The sequence below is a fragment of the Chiloscyllium plagiosum genome, unplaced genomic scaffold, assembly GCF_037043375.1.
Source record: "Chiloscyllium plagiosum isolate Xiang-an unplaced genomic scaffold, Cpla_swu_hap1 HiC_scaffold_18, whole genome shotgun sequence".
In the NCBI taxonomy this organism is placed as follows: domain Eukaryota; kingdom Metazoa; phylum Chordata; class Chondrichthyes; order Orectolobiformes; family Hemiscylliidae; genus Chiloscyllium; species Chiloscyllium plagiosum.
The window spans coordinates 55,019,287-55,043,996 of record NW_028270156.1 but is presented as its reverse complement, the minus strand read 5'-3'; the positions used below and the strand labels follow the sequence as shown (position 1 = coordinate 55,043,996).

General features: G+C 41.7%; 1 protein-coding gene across 1 annotated transcript in view; it reads right to left on the bottom strand.

The window, feature by feature from the left end:
* The window catches only part of LOC122558097 (sperm-specific sodium:proton exchanger-like), a 130,103-nt gene extending 105,604 nt beyond the window's left edge, over nucleotides 1–24,499 (bottom strand). The window contains exons 1-3 of the mRNA XM_043706417.2: nucleotides 24,370–24,499; nucleotides 14,745–14,870; nucleotides 5,750–5,848 (exon numbers count right to left, since the gene is read on the bottom strand). Coding sequence (XP_043562352.2) covers nucleotides 5,750–5,848; nucleotides 14,745–14,870; nucleotides 24,370–24,417 — 273 coding nt within the window. The 5' untranslated portion in view covers nucleotides 24,418–24,499. The remainder of the gene's footprint in view (nucleotides 1–5,749; nucleotides 5,849–14,744; nucleotides 14,871–24,369) is intronic.
* Nucleotides 24,500–24,710: the final 211 nt, after the last annotated feature.

The window sequence follows — 24,710 nt, the reverse complement described above, 5'->3', positions numbered from 1 at the left end:
CTCTGTCCATTGCTCTCGATACAGTCTCCTCTACATTGGGGAAACAGGACTCCATCTCGCAGAATGTTTCAGGGAACATCTCTAGGACACATGCACCAAACAAACCCACTGCCCTGTGGCCGACCACTTCAATTCCCCCTTCCACTCCACCAAGAAAGTCCTGCGCCTCCTTCACCGTCAAATCCAAGCCACCCGAGAAGTGGAGGAAGAACGCCTCATCTTCTGCCTTGGCACCCTCCAACCACATGGCATCAACGTCAACTTCACCAGTTTCCTCATCTCCCCTCCCCCATCTCATTCCAGATCCAAAGCTCCAACTCAGCAACGCCCTCTTGAACTGTCCTACCTGTCCATCCTCCTTCCCATCTATCCACTCCACCCTCCACTCCAACCTATCACCATCAAACCCCACCTGCATCGACTGATGGCATTCCCAGCTACCTCAGCCCCACCCTCCTATTTATCACCCAGCCCCCTTCCCTCCCCCAACATTTCTGATGAAGGGCTTATGCCTGAAACATTGATTCTCCCACTCCATGGATGCTGCCTGACCCTGCTGTGCTTTTCCAGTGCCACAATTTCGATTATTGCTCACAGGCCCAAGCCCAGAATATAACAGATATTTTCACAGAACTTTCCTTCTGTTACCAAGTTGCCTACAACTCTCAGAATGCTGAAGTTGAAACATTTGCAACATGGAGAAACATCCACTTGAGGACGAGTAATGACTATTTCATTTTAACAAATAGAACAGTGAAGAATTGATGCTTTTGTTTAACAAAGTTTTGGTCTGACTCCATATGGAGTATTTTATTCAACTTTGAGCACCATATGTCAGGATAGATGTCATAGCCTTAGAAGGTAGTGCACAGACTCACCAGAGTTATACCAAGGTTAAAAGAACTAAATTATGAGGACAAATTGCAAAATTCTGCTTGTATTCCACTGACTTTAAAAAGTTCCAGAGCAATCTCAAAGATGTACATTTCAGGGTCAATACAGAGAAACTATTTCCTCTGGATTATGCAGAACAAGGTGGCATGATTTTTAAATTAGAGGTCGATGAAGAGCAGAAAAGCGCTTTCCCACATACAGCATAAAGGAAGTCAAGACACGTAAAAGGGTAAGGACATCATTTGACTTACAATTTTCAAAACTGAGAATGATAGATTGGTTTGGTAAGGGTATTAAAAGTATGGAGTAAAGATGGGTATTTTAACTGTTAAAGGGAAATGGAAACATAGGAGCAAGAGTAAGTCATTCAGATGTTCATGCCTGCTCTGCCACTCCAGGTCTTGGCTGACATCTTCCTCATTTCTATATTCCTGCACCATCTCCATGTCCTTTTCATACATTTTTAAACACTAATGACAATCTGTCCATTGGGTACATTTTGGACTGGGTTTCCACAGCCCTCTGGGATAGAAAATTCCAAAGATTGATGAGTGATGAAATTCCTTCTCTCAGGCCTAAATCGTCTGAGTGATGAAATTCCTTCTCTCAGGCCTAAATGGCTTGTTATACAGCAGGGATTATAGCTTGTTAAATGCCTTATTAATGCCACAACTCACATCATTAATATTTATTTTCCTGAGCTACCAAATGCACTGTATAGCTAGATGTCAAGAAATCTCGATGTGGAAATCAGAGCAGGTACCTGGTGACTTCAGCTCACAGCTAGCTGAGAGGAACTTCCATTTTTCTCAGCACCAAATAGTATGTCAGGGCATGATCAACACTTTCCATCCCCACACAATGTTCATCAACAAATATGAGCATCTGATATTTGTGTTCCCTCATGACCATCATGGCATTCTCTAATCCACTTGCAGGCTGTTTAGGAAGTATAGACTTTTACTGCAGGGTGCATTGGCAACTAGTGTTAAAAGACTGCAACAGGGACGCTATGCACACAAGGGCAGGCATTGGATCTGTTCACTTGCTGCCTTAGCATTGTTCTATCTGCCTTCTATCTGCATGCTTGTAGCATCCTTGTCTTGCCATGTCATACCTGTTAGCATGCTGCCACTTTAGCCAGAGTCAAAGGCAATCTGCACTAACAGTTTTGCTGTTTTGAGCAGACACATAGGCTGTTTGTCAGTAGGGAAACTATTTGGGGGGAGGGGAACATTTTGCTGCACACTGAAATGTCAGTTTACACCATAGCATGTGCCAGCTGCCTGCAGAGTGAGCACACTACAAGTGTATTAAACCAAATACATGTCAAAAACGGTGTTAGATTTTGATAGGGTTTGTCCAGCCAAAAGAGGGCTGTTATCAGCCTGGAAATCTGTAGGGGCACAGTCCATGGGTTTGGCCCCTTTACCTGTATCACTTGCAGCCATACTCCCCTGTGCCTGACCAGTGACCAAATCAGAAGATCTTATCCAAAGGGGAGTGATCGCCTCCTGGAATAGCGTCTGGTAATTTGATGTATCTCTCCCTGATATGTCAGGGTTTGCAGGTCAACCTGCAACTCAATTATTCGGAGTTGATGTACCAGCAGGGGCAAATAGTTGCTGCAGGTATGTTTCCCCTTGATCTCACAGGCATCTAAAGCTGTCATATTCTGTAATCACAGCACATCACTTTCTCTGCCATCTTTAATGTATGTTAATTAATAATTAATTGTTAATTTATAATGAATACAGCCCATACCTCCCATTAAGTTTCAACACTGCCAGTAAACGTTTTTCACAACAATGATAAACTTTACAGTTTCTAATAACATCAAATGTTGATTTTTATCTGCTCCTTCTGTTACACAGAATTGGACATCAAATACCAAAGTCTGAAAAAAGAGCAAAAGAAAAATGCACTTGTCCCTCCCTTCACCAAACTCCTCATTCAGGACAGTTTATTTCTTGCAGTAAACCCTACTTAAAGTTTATCTTTCTCCTATGCACTAAATTCCCACTTTGAAACAAATTCCCAAATATAATTGCTTGGCCTCTGTCTCACTCACTGTGCCCTTAGTCCTGACAATCTATGTGGCCTTCACAAATGTAAACTATCCTTTCCCATTCTCCCCAACTTTTAATAACACAATGGATCACCCCATCTTCCTCCAAATCTCTCCACCATTATCCACCTATGTGGGACTTCATTCAGCTGGCTTCATTGTTATCTATTTAATCCCAGGAGAAAGTGAGGACTGCAGATGCTGGAGAGGCAGTGTCAAAAAGTGTGGCAGTGGAAAAGCACAGCAGGTCAGGCAGCATCCAAGAAGCAGGAGAGTTGAAATTTCAGGCATAAACCCTTCATAAGAATTGTGGAGGTGGAAGGGGACTGAGAGATAATAGGGGGTTGGGGGTGGGGCTGGGGGGGAGGTAGGTGGGAGGTGATAGGTGGATGTAGGTAGGAGGTAATTGTGATAGGTTGGTAGGGAGGGTGAAGTGGATAAGTGGGAAGGAAGATGGTCAGGTAAGATAGGTCAAGAAGGCAGTGCTGAGTTGGAGGTTTGAATCTGGGATAAGATGGGAAGAGTGGAGATTTGGAAACTAGGTAAGGTCGATGTTGATGCCATGTGGTTGGACAGTCCCTAGGTGGAAGATGTGGCGTTCTTCCTGCTGTTGTCGGGCAGCTTTGATTTGGCAGTGAAGGAGGCCCAGGACTTGCATGTCCTTGGTTGATTGGGAGGGTGAGTTGAAGTGGTTGTCCACAGGGCGGTGGGGTTGTTTGGTGCATGCATCCCAGAGATGTTCCTTGAAATATTCCATGGGTTGGCGTTCTGTCTTCCCAATGTAGAGGATACCACATCAAGAACAACGGACACAGTAGATGAGGTAGGTGGATATGCAGGAAAATCTCTGTCAGATTTGAAATGATCCTTTAGTGCCTTGGTCGGAGATGAGAGGTCAGGTGTGCACTGAGGTCCTTTTAGACCTCATGCAGTGGCAAGGGAAGATACTGGGTATGGAGGGTGGGGTGGTGGGGGACATGGACTTAACGAGGGAGTCACGGAGGGAATGGCCTCTGTGGAACGCAGATAGGGGTGGGGAGGGAAATAAATATTTGATGGTGGGGTGTGACTGTAGGTGGTGAAAATGGTAGAGGATAATGCACTGTATCTGGAGATTCGTGGTGTGGAAGGTGAGGACCAGAGGGGTTCTATCTTCGTTGTGGTTGGGATTTAAGGACAGAGGTGAGGGAAGTGGAGGAGATGTGCTGATGGGCATTGTTGATCACATGGGAGTGGAAATTGCAGTCCTTGAAATAGGAGGACATCTGGGATGCCCTTGAGTGGAACTGCTCATCCTTGGCAGAGGCAGAGGAGTTGGTAATAAGGGATCACATTTTTACAGTATGGGGATTGGGAGGAAGTGTAATCAAGGTAGCTGTGGGAGTCGGCAGGTTTGAAATTGATATCCGTGTTGAGTCGGTCACCAGAGACAGAGACGGAGAGGTTCAGGAAGTGGAGAGAGGAGTCGGAGATGGTCCATGTGAACTTGAGATCAGCTTGGAAGGTGTTGGTGAAGTTGATGAACTGTTCAACCTCCTTGTGGGAGCATGAGGTAGCGCTGATACAGTAACCAATGTAGCTGAGGAAAAGGTGGAGGACAGTGCTGGTGTAACTGTGGAAGAGGGACTGTTCCTTGTACCCAACAAAGAGGCAGGCATAACTAGGGTTCATGTGGATGCCCATGGCTACCCCTCTGATAGTACAAAGTGGAAAAATTCAAAGGAAAAATTTTTGAGGTTAAGGACCAATTCTGCCAATTGAATGAGTGTGTCGGTGGAGATGGACTGCTGTGTTGGCAGGAGAGGAAGAAACGGAGTGCTTGTAGGCCTTGGTCATGTGGGGGGGACATGTATAGGGACTGGATGTCCATGGTGAAGATGAGGTGTTGGAGGCTGGGGAATTTAAAGACATGGAGGAGGGGGACAGGAGGAGTCAAGATGTGAGGAGATGAGTTCAGTGGGGCAGCAGCAGGCAGAGACAGTTGGTCAACCGGGCAGTTAGGTTTGTGGATTTTGGGTAAGAGGTAGAATTAGGAGGTGTGGGGTTAGGGAACTATAAGATGGTGTACTTTGGTTCCTTAATGTCTGATAAGCCGGAGAAAAGTCATTGGTTAAGGGTGTGGATCTTTCTGAGGATGAAGAACAGCAGTATACATACGTTCCTTAATGGCTGATAAGCCAGAGAAAAGCATTAATTGATTCTCACCAAAGAATCACAAGAATGGTTCCTCTTCCTTTCATGGACAAGTATTTCTGGGGTCCCCTTACCTCCTCTTTCTCATCTACCTATTTCCCCTCAGTGACATCCAAATACACGTCAGTTTCCAAAATGCATCACCTCACATTTCTGTGCACTGAGCTTCATCTGGCATCTATCCACCCATTCCAATATTACTATGTCCTTTTGAAGTTCTACATTGTACTCCTCACAATTTATAATTCTCCCAAGTTGTGTGTCATCCACAAACTTTGAAATTGCTCTCCGTACACCAGCATTTAGGTCATATATAATTTGGGGAACCTCATTATAAACATTCCTTCAGCCATAATATGCCCATTTGCCATAACTCTGGCTTTCTATCTCTCTCAGCCTCAGGGATAGGCTGATTATTCCTTTTTTTTGATGAGGTCCACAACATCATACCTATATTAAGGAAAAGAAGTATTGCCAATCCAAGTTTATTAGGCAATAAGCCAAACAATAAGCAAGTGAGTTATAAATTAATTGTTTCAATTGGGATGAAAATATTCTTATTAGTCTGGATGATTGTTTTCATATAAGACTCACCCGAACCATTCCTGATACAATGAGATGAATTCCTCGTGGCTGTTCACCCTGGTGCACAACGATGTCACCATAGTCAAAATAAAGTAGCTTTGCTTTATACTGAAACAAAAAAGTAAACTTCAAATGAATGAGAGTGCTAAAAAAGTAAGAACAAGTCAAATACACCATCTGGGCTACATTATGAGTCCCAAAAGTAATAAACCTCAATATAGCATGAGATATAAATGCATTTAAGGAGAGCATAGAAATAATTTGGCCTTTAATATTGATTGCATCAACCTTATTGAGAGTCATATGAAGCAAAGTCATGGAACTTGGAACACTGACGCCAATCCGATGACTGGTAAAGCCTATAAGTGATTTCAATTTTGAGTATTGTATTAGTATATTGGAATATTTTCCTGGGCCTGCACTCAAGTTGGACTTCTCAATCATTAGGAAAAGAGGTGAGCCTGAGCCCACAACTAAAGAAACATATCCAATTCTGCTCCAAAAACTTAACCTACTGCTTTATCTTATAATCCAACTGCAGGAGAAGACTCTCAATTAAAAACTGTTAGCATCTGTTAAAGATAACATAAAACTTGTTTTGTAAATTTACCCTTGGTGAATACTGCATGAATACTCACGTGGCTGGGTTTACAATTCTAGGCCCCGACTCCATGCCTCTTCAATGTCACTGATCAGTTATGTGCAAAGAGAATTGAGTTTGGATTGACGACACTGTGCAATATCAATAGCAGCTTGGAGGGAGGACAAAGTCTTTGAGAGACCTTTTAAAAGAGCAGCAACTGACATGACAGGGCCTGTCACTCACTGTAGAGCTGGCTGGCCAGCGAGGTGAATAAGATTGGGCAGAAATTACCTGCGGCAATAGGGCACAGAGTCTTTCCAGATTTTCTGATGACTACCTGAGGTTGTGGCTGAAAGGCTATTGGTTTTCTCTCCAAACTTTGGTCCAGGAGACAAAAGCTGGAGGGAGATGAGGAGTTATGAAGACACCATGAGGACATGAGTCCGATACCACAAGTGCTTCAAAACCATTATGAGATCTGGGAAGATGAATAACAGTGGCAGGTTTGTGTTGAAACTTTATTGCTGGAACAGCACAGCAGGTCAGGCAGCATCCAGGGAACAGGAGATTCGACGTTTCGGGCACAGGCCCTTCTTCAGGAATTCCTGAAGAAGGGCCTGTGCCCGAAACGTCGAATCTCCTGTTCCCTGGATGCTGCCTGACCTGCTGTGCTGTTCTAGCAATAAAGTTTCAACTTTGATCTCCAGCATCTGCAGACCTCACTTTCTCCTCGAATAACAGTGGCACTCAACTGCCAGACCTCCAACTCTGTATAGAGCAGCATGCACATTGTGCACCCTAACATCATTACAAGTGTCCAGTTGTATCACTTGAATGTCAGTCCACCTTCACGTGGGGCCAAAATGAGAAGGGGACATAATTATAGCAACACAACAGTTTATGTAGGTGTCATAATCTGAGTGTTGAAGGATGGTAACCTTCTCATGCATCATTTTCCCTTCTTCCTGCAGGCAAAGTGCATACTAATAGTTAGGAGATGATACAGAAAAAGATGGGATGCCATCCCTGCACCAACTACCAATCTTGCACCAACTGATGGCCATTAAGGAAATGGCACTGTATATTGTGCAGTGCTGTTATGGTAGGACATTAATGCTGGCAAGGCTGAAAACCAGCAAGAGCTGGATCATTTGATATTCTGTCCTCAGATGAAGGGCATAGGGGAGATTCCTGGCAAATATATACTGTAGCTCCTTGACATCTATGGCCTATGGAGTTGGTCGTGCTGAAAAATCTGTTCAGTTGTCTCAGTTCTCTTCAACATTTTCCTCTCCTTGTTTCGCCTACAGAGCCTGCAACATGGGTTGCACAAAGGAACCGAACATGAACAGTGTCTGTTTCCTCAGTAGAGGAAGATTCCAGCACCATACAATCCTATCTCCAACACAGACACAGCCACTGACCACTGCAGTGGAGTATGAACCTACTTTTCTTTTTGGGGTTGGGCCACTGAGTAAACATCACATTACAAGTGAGGAAGAAGAACAAAGTGAAGTTGCCAGTTGTGGGAAGTCACCTTCTGAGGGCTGACAACGAAGACTTATATGGCAAAGATGTTGAGCGTCACAGAAAAGGAAGGTCTTGGGCAATGAATTTCGAAAATTTTCAGAGGCATTGCCTGAGGCAGACAGTAGAGGAGTCCAAGAAGTTGTTGTTTACAATCTGGCAATAATCTGGCACTTAAACATGAGCTTCTCTTTGAAAGAATACCCACCTTCTTAGACAGCCAATTGTAGCACCACTTTAAGTGGGAGCAGGAGCAGTGCTCTGACATACAAAAGAAAATGAGATTCAGTCTTGTGGAACACTCAGTGTTGTTAATGGCATAGAGATATAAGGTACGGATGCCAATTGTGACCTGGGGATGACCTCAACCAGCTACCAATGGTACCGTTAAGGGATTGAAACATGTGAAAGGTCTCCGAAGGGGAAGAGAGCACTTCTCAGTGAACTGTTGTCATCTTCTGTCCTCAGACTCTCTAACAAGAACCATTCATGCTCTAAGATCCTTTGAAAAGGCTGGCCCTGCAATGATGCAAGCACGAAGACTGTGGAAGAGCCCCCATGAACATTTCCAAGGTGAGGATGAGAGCCAGGAGCAACTCAGCCAGATGTAGATATAATGGAGCAGCTTGCATTCAACTCATCCTCAACTTAAACGGAGCACAGTATGGACGTGGCCACTATCACAGGCCCCATAAATTTCACACCATAGGTAAGCTGTGTGATGTTTGCTGTGTTTCTGTTTTCATTTATTTATACAGTTATAAAAATAGAAAAGGGTTCAGAAAAGATTTACAAGGATGTTGCCAGGGTTGGAGGATTTGAGCTATAGGGAGAGGCTGAACAGGCTGGAGCTGTTTTCCCTGGAGCATCGGAGGCTGAGGTGTGACCTTATAGAGGTTTACAAAATTATAAGGGGCATGGATAGGATAAAAATGGTAAATGGATAATCCAGATATGTGTACTGGCTGGAAAATTGGCCTCAATGGTTCAGTTACAGTGTGGAAATCATAAGCCTGGAAATGATATCTTCAAGGGATAAGCTGCACCCTCACCAGCCACCAATGGAGTCTGAATGTTGGCCTGAAGTGATATGATACCTGGGACTCTTGCGGGTGAAGGAATCATGATAACTGCCAAGGAACTAAGTGCAGACTTGCAAGATTCCTGTGGTCACAGATCAGTTGCAAATTCGACACATGAAATCCTTTTCTGCTGCTGAATCTGGTTGGTTGGTACTCGAATGGAAATGTGGGTATAATCAATGAGCTGCTGGACCTGGGGGAATCCATCGCCAGCAAAATAGGCCAATGTTTTCTGTGTAGCTAGTTCCATTTGTCACACTTGCAATAAACCTCTGTGGGGAACCACCACAGGGGCCATAAGACTTCAGGTTGCTAAATGCTAAAAAGAATAGGATTGTCGAACAGTATGGGGTGCAAACAATCTTGATGATGTCACTCATCATTGCAGATGAAAGATGCTCATCTCTCTGCAGCAGGAGTAATTACAGGTTAGCTTAAAAGTGAGCAACAAAGCACAAAGATAATGCAAGATTTCATAGACTGCATGGGCATTGACTCCTTTTCACACTGAACTGCATCATGCTCTGATGTACAATGATGCCTTTCTTAGGTGATTTGGTGTTGGGAGGCAATTTCTCAGTACTCAAGCAGCAGCTATACTCTCTTACCATTTTTCTTTAACAGGACTAATGCTGCCAAAGTACCAAATTGAAGCATTCTATGGTCCTACTTGTTGGAGTGATTCATATCCCACCAACTCCCCAACCCCAGGGAAAAGATTTTGTCAATTTATCCTATCCATGCCCTTTATAATTTTGTAAACCTCTATAAGGTCACACCTCAGCCTCCGACGCTCCAGGGAAAACAGCTCCAGCCTGTTCAGCCTCTCCCAATTGCTCAAATCCTCCAACCCTGGTAACACCCTTGTAAATTTTTTCTGAACCCTTTAAAGTTTCACAACATCTTTCCGATAGGAAGGAGACCAGAATTGCACGCAATATTCCAACAGTGGCCTAACCAATGTCCTATACAGCCGCAACATGACCTCCCAACTCCTGTACTCAATACTCTGACCAATAAAGGAAAGTATACCAAATGCCTTCTTTACTATCCTATCTACCTGCGACTCCACTTTCAAGGAACTATGAACCTACAGTCCAAAGTCTCTTTGTTCAGCAACACTCCCTAGGACTTGACCATTAAGTACATAAGTCCTACTAAATTTTGCTTTCCCAGAATGCAGGACCTCATATTTATCTGAATTAAACTCCTTCTGCCACTTCTCAGCCCATTGGCCCATTTGAGCAAAATCCTGTTGTAATCTGAGGTAACCTTCTTCACTGTCCACTACACCTCCAATTTTGGTGTCATCTGCAAACTTATTAACTATACCTCTTATGTTCGCACCCAAATCATTTATGTAAATGACAAAACGTAGAGGACCCAGCACTGATCCTTGTGGCATTCCACTGGTCACAGGCCTCCAGTCTGAAAAACAGCCCTCTACCACCACCCTCTGTCTTCTACCTTTGAGCCAGTTCTGTACCCAAACGGCTAGTTCTCCCTGTATTCTGTGAGATCTAACTTTACTAACTAGTCTCCCATGGGGAACCTTGTCGAACGCCTTACTGAAGTCCATATACATCATATCTACCGCTCTGCCCTTATCCATCCTCTTTGTTACTTCTTCAACATACTCAGTCAAGTTTGTGAGACATGATTTCCCACGGACAAAGGCATGTTGACTATCCCTAATCAGTCCTTGCCTTTCCAAATACATGTACATCCTGTCCCTCAGGATTCCCTCCGACAAATTGCCCACCACCGACGTCAGGCTCACTGGTCAATAGTTCCCTGGCTTGTCCTTACCGCCCTTCTTAAACAGTGGCACCACGTTAGCCAACTCCCAGTCTTCCGGCACCTCACCTGTGACTATCAATGATATAAATATCTCAGCAAGAGGCCCCGCAATCACTTCCCTAGCTTCCCACAGAGTTCTAGGGTACACCTGATCAGGTCCTGGGGATTTATCCACCTTTAACCATTTCAAGACATCCAGCACTTCCTCCTCTGTAATGTGGACATTTTTCAAGGTGTCATCATCTATTTCCCTACATTCTATATCTTCCATGTCCCTTTCCATAGTAAATACTGATGCAAAATACTTGTTTAGTATCTCCCCCATCTCCTGCGTCTCCACACAAAGGCCGCCTTGCTGATTTTTGAGGGGTCTTATTCTCTTCCTCGTTACCCTTTTGTCCTTAATGTATTTGTAAAAACCCTTTGGATTCTCCTTAACTCTGTTTGCCAAAGCTATCTCATGTCCCCTTTTTGCCCTCATGATTTCCCTCTTAAGTATACCCCTACTGCCTTTATATCCTTCTAAGGATTCACTCGATCTATCCTGTCTATACCTTACATATGCTTCCTTCTTTTTCTTAACCAAACCCTCAATTTCTTTCGTCATCCAGCATTCCCTATATCTACCAGCCTTTCCTTTCACCCTAACAGGAATATACTTTCTCTGGATTCTCATTATCTCATTTCTGAAGGCTTCCTATTTTCCAGCCATCCCCTTACCTACAAACATCTGCCCCCCCAATCAGCTTTCGAAAGCTCTTGCCTAATACTATCAAAATTGGCCTTTCTCCAATTTAGAAATTCAACTTTTAGATCTGGTCTATCCTTTTCCATCACTATTTTAAAACTAATAGAATTATGGTCTCTAGCCCCAAAGTGCTCCCGCACTGAAACCTCAGTCACCTGCCCTACCTTATTTCCCAAGAATAGGTCAAGTTTTGCACCTTCTCTCGTGGATACATCCACATACTGAATTAGAAACTTTTCTTGTACACACTTAACAAATTCCTCTCCATCTAAACCCTTAACACTATGGCAGTCCCTGTCTATGTTTGGAAAGTTAAAATCTCATAGCATAACCACCCTATTATTCTGACAGGTAACTGAGATCTCCTTACAAATTTGTTTCTCAATTTCCCTCTGACTATTAGGGATCTATAATACAATCTCAATAAGGTGATAATCTCTTTCCTCTTTCTCAGTTACACTCAAATAACTTCCCTGGATGTATTTCCGGGAATATCCTTCCTCAGTAATGCTATCTCAGTAACGGCACTCTCCCTCCTCTCTTGCCTCCTTTTCTATCCTTCCTGTAGCATTTGTATCCTGGAACATTAAGCTGCCAGTCCTGCCCATACCTGAGCCAGATTTCTGTAATTGTTATGATATCCCAGTCCCATGTTCCTAACCATGCCCTGAGTTCATCTGCCTTCCCTGTTGAGCCCCTTGCATTGAAATAAATGCAGTTTAATTTATTAGTCCTACCTTATCCCTGCCTGCCCTGACTTTTTGACTCAACTGTACCCGTTTCAGATTGATCTCTTTCCTCACTATCTCCCTGGGTCACACACCACCACCTTACCAGTTTAAATCCTCCTGAGTAGCTCGAGCAAATCTCCCTGCCAGTATATTAGTCCCCTTCCAATTTAGGTCCAGAACTAGAGGGCATAGGTTTAGGCGAGAGGGGAAAGATATAAAAGAGACCTAAGGGGCAATGTTTTCACGCAGAGGGTGATACGGTATGGAACGAGCTGCCAGAGGAAGTGGTGAGGCTGGTACAATTACAATATTTAAAAGGCATTTGGATGGGTATATGAATAGGAAGGGTTTGGAGGAATATGGGCCGAGTGCTGGCAGGTGGGACTAAGATTGGGTTAGGATATCTGGTCAGCATGGATGAGTTGGACCGAAGGGTCTGTTTCCATGCTGTACATCTCTATGACTCTTTGAATGTAGGAGTTTATTAAGCTGTCATTTTTAAGTGATGCAAATGCTAAGTGCTCACTTTAACAAAGACCCGTTCTGTTTGTGATATTCCCCACAAGGTTTATTGCAAGTGTGACAAATATTTTTGGATACAGTCACACCAGGGGTTATTGTTGTTGCTGTTATGATTAAATGAAAATGCTGGAACATACTGTCACTGAGCTCGCATCATCACATTTTTAAAGGCCCCCCCTCTTCCTAACCATCCCTTCACTTGTGAATAGCATCCCCAAATCAACTTTTGGTAGTTCCTGTCTAATACCATTAAAACTGGCCTTACTCCAATTTAGAACTTTAACGTTTTGATCTGTTTTATCCTTTACCATAATTATTTAAAAAATAATAGAGTTATGATCAGTTGCTCCAAAGTGCTCCTCCACTGATACTTCAGTCACTTGCCCTGCCTTATTTCCCAACAGAAGGTCAAGAATTCCTCCTTCTCTAGTAGATATACATATTAAATAAGAAGATTTCCTTTTACACTCTTAACAAACTCCTCCCCATCCAAGCCCTTAACACTATGACAGTCTCAGTTTATTTTGGGAAAGTTAGCATCCCCTATCATTCTTACATATATCTGAGATCTCCTTAAATATTTGCTTTTCAATTTGACTCTTGGTTGAACAGCCCTTCGGGATGTGCAGGAGATACGGAGGTCTTTTGTCCTGTGTGCCATTTCCTCCAGATAAGTGACGCATAGCTTTGCTGCAGGCTCAGGATGTCCTGGACATTATTATAGAAATATGTCAGGTCCTGGAGTAGGGCTTGCAACACAAAGGATTGGGTGCCTGTGCAGCCTCAACAGCCATCCAGGTGACAGTTGTGCTGAATTTCTGTGCATCTGGTTCCTTCCAAGAAACCACTATGTGGGATCTCACCTGTATGGGATTGATCTGTCCTCAACACACAAAATGAATTAATTTTAATGCCAATACAAGCTGCACCAAATCACACCACGTACATCTCGTTTCCTCAAGACAAGGTCAATGCTATAGTTTCTGCAGTTGGCTTTAGCAACATAGTTAACTTCCCATGTGCAGGTATAATCGATTCTACATAAGGGTTGTGGAGAGGGCCATATCATAACCCAAATGAGTTAATTAATAAAAAATGATTCCATTCAATCAATATGCAAACAGTCTGTGACCATCAGCACCACATCTTAAAATCTGCAGCAGGTACCCTGGGAGCTGCCAAGATGCCTATATCCTTGAGAACTCTCTTGTTCCTGCTGCATTTCAGGGGGCAGACATCTTTTGAGGATGATTACTGTTGGCAAATAGGCCTCCTGAAAATAAGGTTCCACTTCATGGATTGGTCTAGGTGGGTCTTGCAATATACACCAAACGGTGTGTTGCTTAATCCCTTGCATGTTGTGCTAGAAGCTGAAGAGTTGGAAGAGCAGGAGTAGTCTTCCAAGGAAGAAAATGAGCACACTGAACAAGAGGGGCATCGTTGTGGGTCTGCAACCACACGTAGACCAGACCAGGCAAGGATTCCTTCCCTAAAGGAATGTATGAAATGAACTGGATAGATTTTTGTGACAATCAATAGTGATTTACTAACAACATTACTGAGATTAGTTTTAAATTGCCGATTTAATAATTGACTCAGCAACTGTGGTGGATATGAACCCATGTATGCAGAACAATAGTCCAAAACTCTGGGTTACTAAGTCTGTGACATTGCCACCACAACATAATCTTCTGGTAAATTAAGACTATTAAAAATCAAAAGGCTAACAACACTATTTTGGTTTGACCTCTTTTTTTTTGAAAATCAAGATTTATTAACTAATCTATCCCATTAATATAGTGTGCTGATTACACCCAGGCTGGTGTAAATATTGGATTCACTCCAACAATTTAATGTCTACCAGGCATTTATATTCTGGTATATGTGTAAAGAACTGATCACAATGCATATTTCGGACAATACTCCACAGATATATTTTCATATTTCGCAGAGTTTTGCTATGTTTGATACCCTTCTTGATATTAACAAATAATCAATTAAAAAAAAATACCTTGATGAATTCAATTTGTTTCTCTGAATTTTGCAGCCATGGTAAATTTTTTAACAATTCTTCTGCAGTTGGAGGTTGTATGGAAGGGGGGAATTTCAGAAGACGCTTCATCTTTACTTCAATCATCTATTTCCAAAAATAAGGAATAAAAGTTTGGTCAAACTTCATGCAGAATGACAACTATATATGTTTATTGCTTTTCACATTGTATACTGGCTGGGGAATAAAAGTGCAATGACAGTGTTAATTCTTCAAGGGTAGTAGCTATTCAATAAGTTAAGCCAGTATCAAAATTACATTTGTGACCAGTCAACATAGCAAGGACTTTTATAGATGGATAAACTGCTACCCTGGGTTTGTATGGGTAATGAGCTATGCAGCAATTAATAGTTTTCATAAAACTTTAAAATTAATTGTCATAATACTACAGTTAGAACTTACAATCAAATATCATCAGACATTCTAACATCTCATTCATATTCAAAGGGTGTCATGAATGACAAATGTAAGTACTGGAAAAATTATAGAAATAATTGATGACACAGTAAGATTTATGAATGACTTTGAAAATGAAGACAGATAAAATAGCAAAATGTTAAGGCAGAAAACTCCAGAATAGAGATTCGGTGGATGAAGACTGATACCAGAAAAGAGACAAAAGTTGCTGAATGGGACAGGCATAACTACTCTTCTTTATTTCATACAGAATATTTACAAATATCTAGGTTTCAAATGCAATCTGTTCCGTCTTTAATAAATTTCAACATGGAACCAAAGTTGATAGAACCTTGACTGATTTAATGGCATTTTGATAATTGGCTCAACTGATATTATCTTTGTGATACATTGACATAAATGTAGTTTATTTAGCACTTTAAAGATTACCAATTAACTGCTGCATTTCGATACTGAGCAATGAGCAATTGTAAATTCATAATGATTTACCGTCGCACAGGAAGACATCATTCTTGCGCTAGTATCTCTATGTATACAGCAACATATGTCTGCTGAGAGATTATTGCTAAACATGGGCAAAGGTCACTTCTGTGCTGTCTCTTTGCAGTTACATTTCTAAAACTGACACTCTTACCCAATACATTAATCATTACTTAAAACTATTGTCATGTTCCTGAAAATTGTGACTTTAAGTGAAACTTGGGTTCCTACATGAATCAATGTTAAATTGGAGTTAAGTTCTGTATGATCTTCCTTATCAGAAAAGTACTAAAATATTATACACTGCAAGTTGAGGCATTTTAAATTTCTACATTGTGAAATGAAATAACGTTTAAAACAAATGTGAAAAAAATATTAATATATTTTTTAAAAATCAGAAATCTGAGCTTCAGGGCAAAAACTAACGAAATTTAAAAGTGCTTTTCACACCTCAGCACCTCCATTCCTATACAAGTTCTAGTTGTGAAAGTGCAAGTCCTGATGTGGTAGAAGCATTGGGCTGTTCTCTGCTTATTTCTTGTTTCTGGAATCAAATTGCTTCAAATAATTTTCTATCTTAATATATCTTACTCACACTAACTCTCAGAAGATGGAAGATAAACTGACACCTACTCTATTCTACAAGAACAGCAGTTTCATACGTCATCTCAAATGCATTGTTTCACTGGTGACATAGCAACTTTTTCCATGTTCAGTTTAGTCAGCATTGGAATAATGCAACTACTGACACTGACAAGAGCACCAACCACATGGTGGGAACTTCACTGCCATTAGGCTACTGTAAAATACTGCATCTAGTTGCAACCTGACCAATTTATCCATTGAAGAAAAATTCCAAAGAAGGGTAAAGGTTCCTGATTCACAAGTGTTTGTTTCAAAGTTCAATTAAGACTAAAACTGAACAACTTCAGGCTTTGTAGAGATACATGTCAAAAAGTTGGGCAAGAGGAGGGGCTGCAAGTCATGCAGAAAATAATGTAAAATGAATTTCACTGTGTTCATCATGATTACAGAACCTATTAACTTAGTCCTGTTTGATAGCACTGTTGATGACATCTTATGTCACATTACTGATTCAAGTCCACACCAACCCTCAGAAGAGCATCTCACCCAGACCTATCCCCCGATCCCTGCATTTCTTATGGATAATCCACCTAGCCAGCACATCCCTAGACATTATGGGCAAGTTAGCATGGCCAATCCACCTAGCCTGCACATCCTTGGACCGTGGGATGTTACTGGAGCACCCGGCAGAAATGCACACAGACATGGGAAGAATGTGAAAACTCCACATTGACAGTTGCCTGAGACTGGAATCGAACCAGATCCCTGATGCTGTAAGCCAGCAGTGCGAGCCACTGCGACACTCCAGGTCAGTCAGCTCAGCTCCAGAGCATTTCAGTAGGAGTTCCTTCGGGTAGTGTCCTTAGCTTAACCATCATCAGCTGCTTCATCAATGACTTTCCCTCCAAAATGTAAAAAGTGGGGATGTTTGCTGATGACTGTGCAATGTTCAGAACCATACATGACATGTGGAGACTATTTAAGGAGCAGTTGTTGCGAGTGATGCATGAATTTGTTCCTCTGAGACAGGTAAGAAGGGGTAAGATTAAGGAACCTTGGATGACGACAACAGATAAACTTCTCATCAAAAGGAAGAAGGCAGCTTACGTAAGGTGGGGGAAGCAAGGATCTAGCACAGCCTTAGAGGATTACAGGCTTGCTAGAAAGGAGCTCAGAAATGTACCGAGGAGAGCCAGGAGGGGGCACGAAAAAGGCTTGGAAAGAAGGATTAGGGAGAACCCAAAGGCATTGTACTCATACGTGAGGAATTAAAGGATGATCAGGGAGAAGGTAGGGCCGATCAGGGATAGCGAAGGGAACTTGTGCGTGGAGTCTGAGCAGATAGGAGAAGCCCTAAATGAGTTTTTGTTTCGGTTTTCATCAAGGAAAGGGAACTTGTTGGAAATGAAAACTTTGAGGAGCTGGGATACAGGCTTGACCAGATCAAGATTGATGAAGTTGATGTGCTGGAAATTTTGGAAAATATTAAGATTGATAAGTCCCCAGGGCCAGACCAGATTTATCCTAGGCTGCTCTGGGAAGTGAGAAAGGAGGTTGCTAAGCCACTGGCGAGGATATTTGCCTAGTCACTCTCCATGCGAGTCGTACCGGAGGATTGGAAGGAGGCGAATGTTATTCCTCTTTCCAAGAAGGGTAATAGGGAAATCCCTGGCAATTACAGACCAGTCAGTTTTACGTCTGTGGTCAGCAAAGTTTTGGAAAAAATTCTGAGGGATAGGATTTATGACTATTTGGCAAAGTATAGTGTGATTAAAGGCAGTCAATTTGGCTTTGTGAGGGGCAGGTCATGCCTCATAAATCTTACTGAGTTCTTTGAGGAGGTGTCAAGACAGGTTGACAAAGGTTGAACAGTGGATGTAGTGTATATGGATTTCAGCATGGCATTTAATAAGGTTACCCATGGTAGACTCATTCATAAAGTCAGGAAGTATGGGATACAGGGAGATTTGGCTATCTGGATTCAGAATTGGCTGGCTAACAGAAGGCAGAGAGTGGTTGTAGATGGAAAGTATTCTGCCTGGAGGACAGTGCTGAGTGGGGTCCTGCAGGGCTCTATTCTTGGGCCTCTGCTCTTTGTAGTTTTTATAAATGACTTGGATGAGGAGGTTGACAGGTGGGTTAGTAAATTTGCAGATGACACAAAGGTGGGACGTGTCGTCGATAGTATAGAGGGCTACTGCAGGTTGCAGCGCGACATAGACAGGATGCAGAACTGGGCTGAGAAATGGCAGACGGAGTTCAACCTGGATAAATGTAAAGTGATGCATTTTGGAAGATCGAATTCGAATGCTGAATATAGGATTAAAGACAGGATTCTTGGCAGTATGGAGGAACAGAGGGATCTGAGTGTGCAAGTACATAGATCCCTCAAAGTTGCCACCCAAGTGGATAGAGTTGTGAAGAAAGCATATGGTGTTTTGGCTTTCATTAACAGGGGGATCGAGTTTAGGAGCGGCGAGGTTTTGCTGCAGCTCTACAAGTCCCTGGTGAGACCACATTTGGAATATTGTGTCCAGTTCTGGTTGCCCTACTATAGGAAAGATAGAGAGGCTTTGGAGAGGATGCAAAGAAGGTTTACCAGGATGCTGCCTGGACTGGAGGGCTTGCCTTATGAAGAAAGGTTGAATAAGCTCGGATTTGTCTCTCTGGAGAGAAGGAGGAAGAGAGGAGACCTGATCGAGGTATACAAAATAATGAGAGGAATAGGTAGAGTCAATAGCCAGAGACTTCTCCCCAGGACAGGACTGATTGGTACTGGGAGTCATAGTTTGAAGAAATTATGAGAAAGGTAGAAAGGAGACGTCAGAGGTAGATTCTTTGCTGAGAGAGTTGTGAATGCATGGAATGTGATGCCAGTTGTGGTATGGGGGACACTTAGGTGACTGCTGGACATGCACATGGATAGCAGTGAGTTGAGAGGTGCGTAGGTTAAGTTACTATATTTTATATTAGGATTAAACCTTGGCACAACATCGTGGGCCAAAGGGCCTGTTCTGTGCTGTACTTTTCTATGTTCTATGAATCCTCAGACAATGAGTCACTTCATGTCCAAATGCAGCAGGACCTGGACAGTATGCAGGATTGGGCTGACAAGTGGCAAGTAACATTTGAACCACACAAGAGCTGAGCAATGGCCATCTCTAACAAGACAGAATCTAAGCATCGTCCTTTGATATTCACTGGTATTATCATCATTGAATACTCTCCAATCAACATCCTGAAGGTTACCAAACTGGACGAGTTAGCTAAGTACTGAAGTTATAAGAGAAGGTCATAGGCTAGGAATCTTTTTTTCAGCTGCTGGCTCCCTAAAGCCTCTTCACAATTTTCAAGAACACAAGTCAGTAGTGTGATGGAATACTTGTCTGCGTGAGTATAGTTCCCACAACACTCAAGAAACTTGACACACACCAGAATAAAGCAACCCTCTTGATTGGCATCACTTCCACAAATATTCAATCTCTCCACCACTGACACTCCGTAGCAAGGGTATGTACTATCTACAAGATGTACTGCAGAATTTCATCAAGGCCTGTTAGACAGTACCTTCCAAATCCATGAAAACTACCATTGAGGACATGAGAACACCATACCTGCAAGTTTTCCTCTAAACCAACTTGGAAATAAACTGCTGTTCCTTGAGAGTCACTCGTCAAAATTCTATAATTTCCTCTCTATTCACATTGTGGATGTTGTTACACCAAATGGAATGCAGCAATTCAAGAATGTTGCTAACCACCATCTTCTCACAGCCAACTATGCTGCGCCATATCAAAACAATTCTCAAATCTATCTAAAGAGCATTGAACCCCTTTCCTCTTGCAAGATGGAGCGGAGTAGGACACTCCAGCCAGAGCTCATTCTCTTCGTGCTCTTTTCCTTTTCTTCTTTGTCTTTTCTTTTCCTTCCTCCTAGAGATTTCTTTCATCGTTTTCTCCTTCTTCCCTTCCATTCCTGGCCTTCAACAATGATCCCCAGTCTCTGGCGAGCAATGATTCTCAGCCTATTCAAGAGTCGCTTAACTGTCCCTAATGTATCTGACTATCCTACCACTGCTGGCAGTGTATTCCACGTACCCACCACTCTCTGTGAAAAGAACCTACTTCTGACATCGCCCCAAACCTTCCTCTAATCATCTTAAAATTATGCCCCCTCACGATAGACATTTTGCCATGGGAAAAGGTCTCTGTCTAACCACTCTATCTATGCCTCTCATCATCTTGCACACCTCTATCAAGTCACCTTTCATCCTTCTTCACTCCAATGAGAAAAACCCTAGCTCCCTCTATCTTTCTTCATAAGACATGCCCTCCAGTACAGGACAGCATCCTGTTTAATCTCCTCTGCACCCTCTGTGAAGCTTCCACATCCTTCCTATAGAATCCTTCAGTTCAGCCAGAACTGAACACAATATTTTCAGCGTGGTCTACCAGCACTCTACAGGCTCTTAAACTCAATTCCTCTGCTAATGAAAGCCAACACCTCATGCACCCTCTTAACAACTATATCAACGTTGGTAGCATCTCTGAGGAATCTATGGACATGGACCCCAATATCCCTCTGTTTCTCCACACTGCCAAGAATCCTGCCTTTAACCCTGTATTCTGCATTCAAATTTGACCTTCCAAAGTCAATCTCTTCACACTTTTCCAGGTTGAACTCCACCTGCCACTTATCAGCTCAGTTCTGCTTCCTGTCAATGTCATGTTGCAACCTAAAGCAGCCCTCCAAACTATCCACAATTCCATGAACCTTTGTGTCATTGACTAACTTATGAAGCCACCCTTCCACTTCCTCATCCAAGTCATTTATAAAAATCACAAAGAGCAGAGGTCCCAGAACTCATTTCTGTGGAACACCACTAGTCACCGAGCTCCAGGCTGAATACTTTCCATCTACCACCACCCTGTTTTCAGTGGGTCAGCCAATTTTGTATCCAGACAGCCAGGTTTCCCTGTATCCCATGCCTTCTTGCTTTCTGAAGTGAGCTACAAGTACAAAAGCATCCTGTAAGTGAATCAGAGATGTGCCATGGAAGTTCTGAGAAATGTCAAATCTCAGATGTCAATATTCGAAAATGTGGGGTGCATGCAGCCAATTTCCTGAAATGTAGGTGCCAGGTGTCCAAGACAGAGGTGCAGAGGAGCAAACAGCGAGCTGGAGTCACAGGGTACCTGCTCAGACTTCCATGCCATGAATTTTTGGTGTCTATTTTCCTCGCAATGTGTGGTGAATTAAGAATTCCACACCAATGATGTAAGATCTGCAGTTAATGAGGATGAAAATACACTCTAATCCCTGTTAGTAGGCATCTTGCCACTACTTAATGAGAATCTTTTCTCAATTGGTACTCTGCTGGAAAATGCAACTAGTTGGTTCTGATGTCGAAAAAAGCATCAATGGACTTCACATGTGATTCTCCCAGATTTCTTGTCACCACACACATCACTCACACCCCTGTAAGTTTCCGCCCAGAGCAACTGAAATAGTGGATCAGAATAAGAACAGATCTATGATAGGATATAAGGCAAAAGAGATTAAATAGCAAAATGTTTTATATTGAAATGCCAAATGGCAGTAACAAATTGTGTGATGATCATTGTGTTTTAGAGGTAAGCTTACATTTACATGGGAAACAACATGTGTGCTTTTAACCATGTATATTTGTTGTATCAACTATTTAATGCTAGATCTACCTTGTTATCTGAATTAGCGTTCACCTTATAATTCTATTTGAATTACTTCAATTTTAATTGGTTTGTTGCAGAAGAAGTTTAAAATGCAAAATTTTGTCCATCAGCTTTCTTTCTGTAGGTGTCATGCAAATCCCTCTCCTAAGATTTCATCAGCCTCTCTGAGTATTGTTTACATTGGAGAGTAAATAAAAGAAAATCTGTGTCTAGAGGAGGCTGGAATGGAAGAATTATGAACACCTGCCATCTGAAAGCCAAAGAAAAAATGGAAAGAAAGATTAAAGACGACGAGAAAAAAATTAAACCCAGCAAAATAAAAAGAAGCGAAAGGAGACAGAGGATTTGCTCCAAAATTATTGAATATAACGTTAAGTATGGAAGGGTAAAATGTACTATTCTGGACATGAGGCACTCTTCTTTTGAGTTTATCTTGAGCTTACTTGGAACAGTATAGGAGGCTGAGAACAATGGACACACTCACAACAAGGTAGCAAATTAAAATGGCAGTGACTGGAAGCTAGGATGCACTTTCAGACTAAATGTAAGTATTCCTCAAAGTAGATCCTAACCTGTGTTTGCATCCCCAAAGCAGATGAGACTGCATTGTGATTAGTGAACATCTTCTATTAAATTGAAAAAGTAAAAATTATAACTTTGGATCTGGGAAGGAAGTTTTTGGCATTGGACAGTAATAAGGGAAAAATAGGAGTTGCAACTTCTGCATTTGCATTTGGGATGATTGAACAGTGAACTAACGTGTCACAAAATGATTGGCCATTTCAAAATTATGCAAGGGGAATGTGTATTTGGTGGTGAAATCATCCAGCAGTTGGTGCAAATGGTTGAGGATGATCAATTGAATATTGTGTGATGGAAGTTTGTAATGCATTGTTGTTTGGAACCTTGCATTCCAAAGTGGAGAAAGCAATAGATTTTAATTTTCAGTTCTGTAAAGCTTTATGATTTGTTGTTTAACAAAAGTCAGAATGTCGTTTGAGCAGTGAACTAAAGACAGCTTTTCTAAGAAAGCATACAACTTAAGATAATGCCTAAAATGGCTACCTGTGAAGTTAATTTCTAAATGTTTACAAAATTGAGTTTAGAATATAGAAACAAATGGTCAGAGATCACTAGGACGTTGAATTCAGAAGAAGTCTCCAAGCAAAAGGACAGCTTTTAGAATCCAGTTTGAATCTTTTGGCTGTGAAAATTTTGTTTGTAAAATATCTCTAAGCTGTGAGAGTTGGCAGAAAATCTCCAAACTGTTATAGTTGGAAAGGAGTAGCCATTTGTCAGAGCTGGAAAGAAGTCTTCAGATCATCACAGTGGTACAAGGAAAAGGGCTGGAAAGAGTCATTTGAGAAAGAACATAAAGTTAGGAGAGGAGTAATGCTTCTCTGGAATTGTGCGACTGTAAAACACATTGCTGGGAAAAGGATTGAATGTTTCTTTTTGCTGTTTATATTGAGATCTTTCTAAATTGTCAGGTAAGTTCTTTTTTTTCTTTCATATAATAAACTTGTATGAGCTTGTTTAAAGAACACTACCAGACACATGTGATTATGTTCAATGATCACCTTGGTAACCAAAATGTTAAAATGAAATTTATGATCCATCAAACCAGGTTTCAATCTGAGATCTGATTTGCCTAGCATTACAATCAGCCAGGATCATAACGATGGAGCTTAAATGGCAAAAAAAATAATTTCTTGATGAAAAGCCAAGAGGTATAATTCTGGGTCAGATAAAGGTATGATGGAAAGTAATGCTAAGGGAAACGAAGTTCGGGAAAAATGGAAAACAGTGAAAGCAAAATGTGTGAATTAGGATGGACCCAATCAAAGACACAACCAAACATCCTGGAGGCAAATTCTTGATTGAAGAAAATAAAGACATTTTGGAAACACTAGTGTTTTGAGGATTACCTCAAAGGAACCATTATGTCATAATCGTGGATCATTTCCTCGCTTCCCATTTCAGCATGCTAAAGTGCCTCTATGCAATATATTCATCATTTTATCGTTCACACACATTTGCTAGACTCAACTTCTGCTTCTATAACTTTCCCAATATTACTTCCTTTGGTTTTTCATCATGTATCAATAGTTTTACCACTTAATCTCCCATACTTCTTACCTATCAGATTTTTTTTCTCATTTCTCTCTCCTAAATTATTTAAAACATATTACATTTCTCAAGATCTGAAGAAAAGTTACTCTGTTTAGCTTTTGACAGTTTCAGCTACATTTACTGAGTATTTCCAGCATTTCTGTTTATGTTCCAGGTTTCCAGAAATTACATTATGCTTCTATAGAGGACGTACTTTAGCCAGTTTATTCTAAAAAAATTAGCTTATGATCTACCATTTTATATCAGTAAGCAATCAGTACCGTTTCTAATTTTAATGCTTCTGCATCATCAAGAAGACCTCCAGCCATTAAAGCATGAATTGTGTCCCGGGCACTGTTAAGCACAGTTCGGACTGCCTGTCTGGTCTTTACTGATATTGCTATCTCTGGGTGGTCACGTTGCAGAAGACCTAAACAAATAACAAAACTATTATTTGCACACAGTTTTACAAAACCTGTAGCCATTCGGAAGTAAGATTTGTACTTATACTGTCTCTTTCATTGTCTCAAGAATGTCACAAAGCACTTAACAGAACAAAGTACATTTTTATGTAATGTAATGTAGGAAACATAGCAGCCAGTTGGCACAAATCAAGCTTACA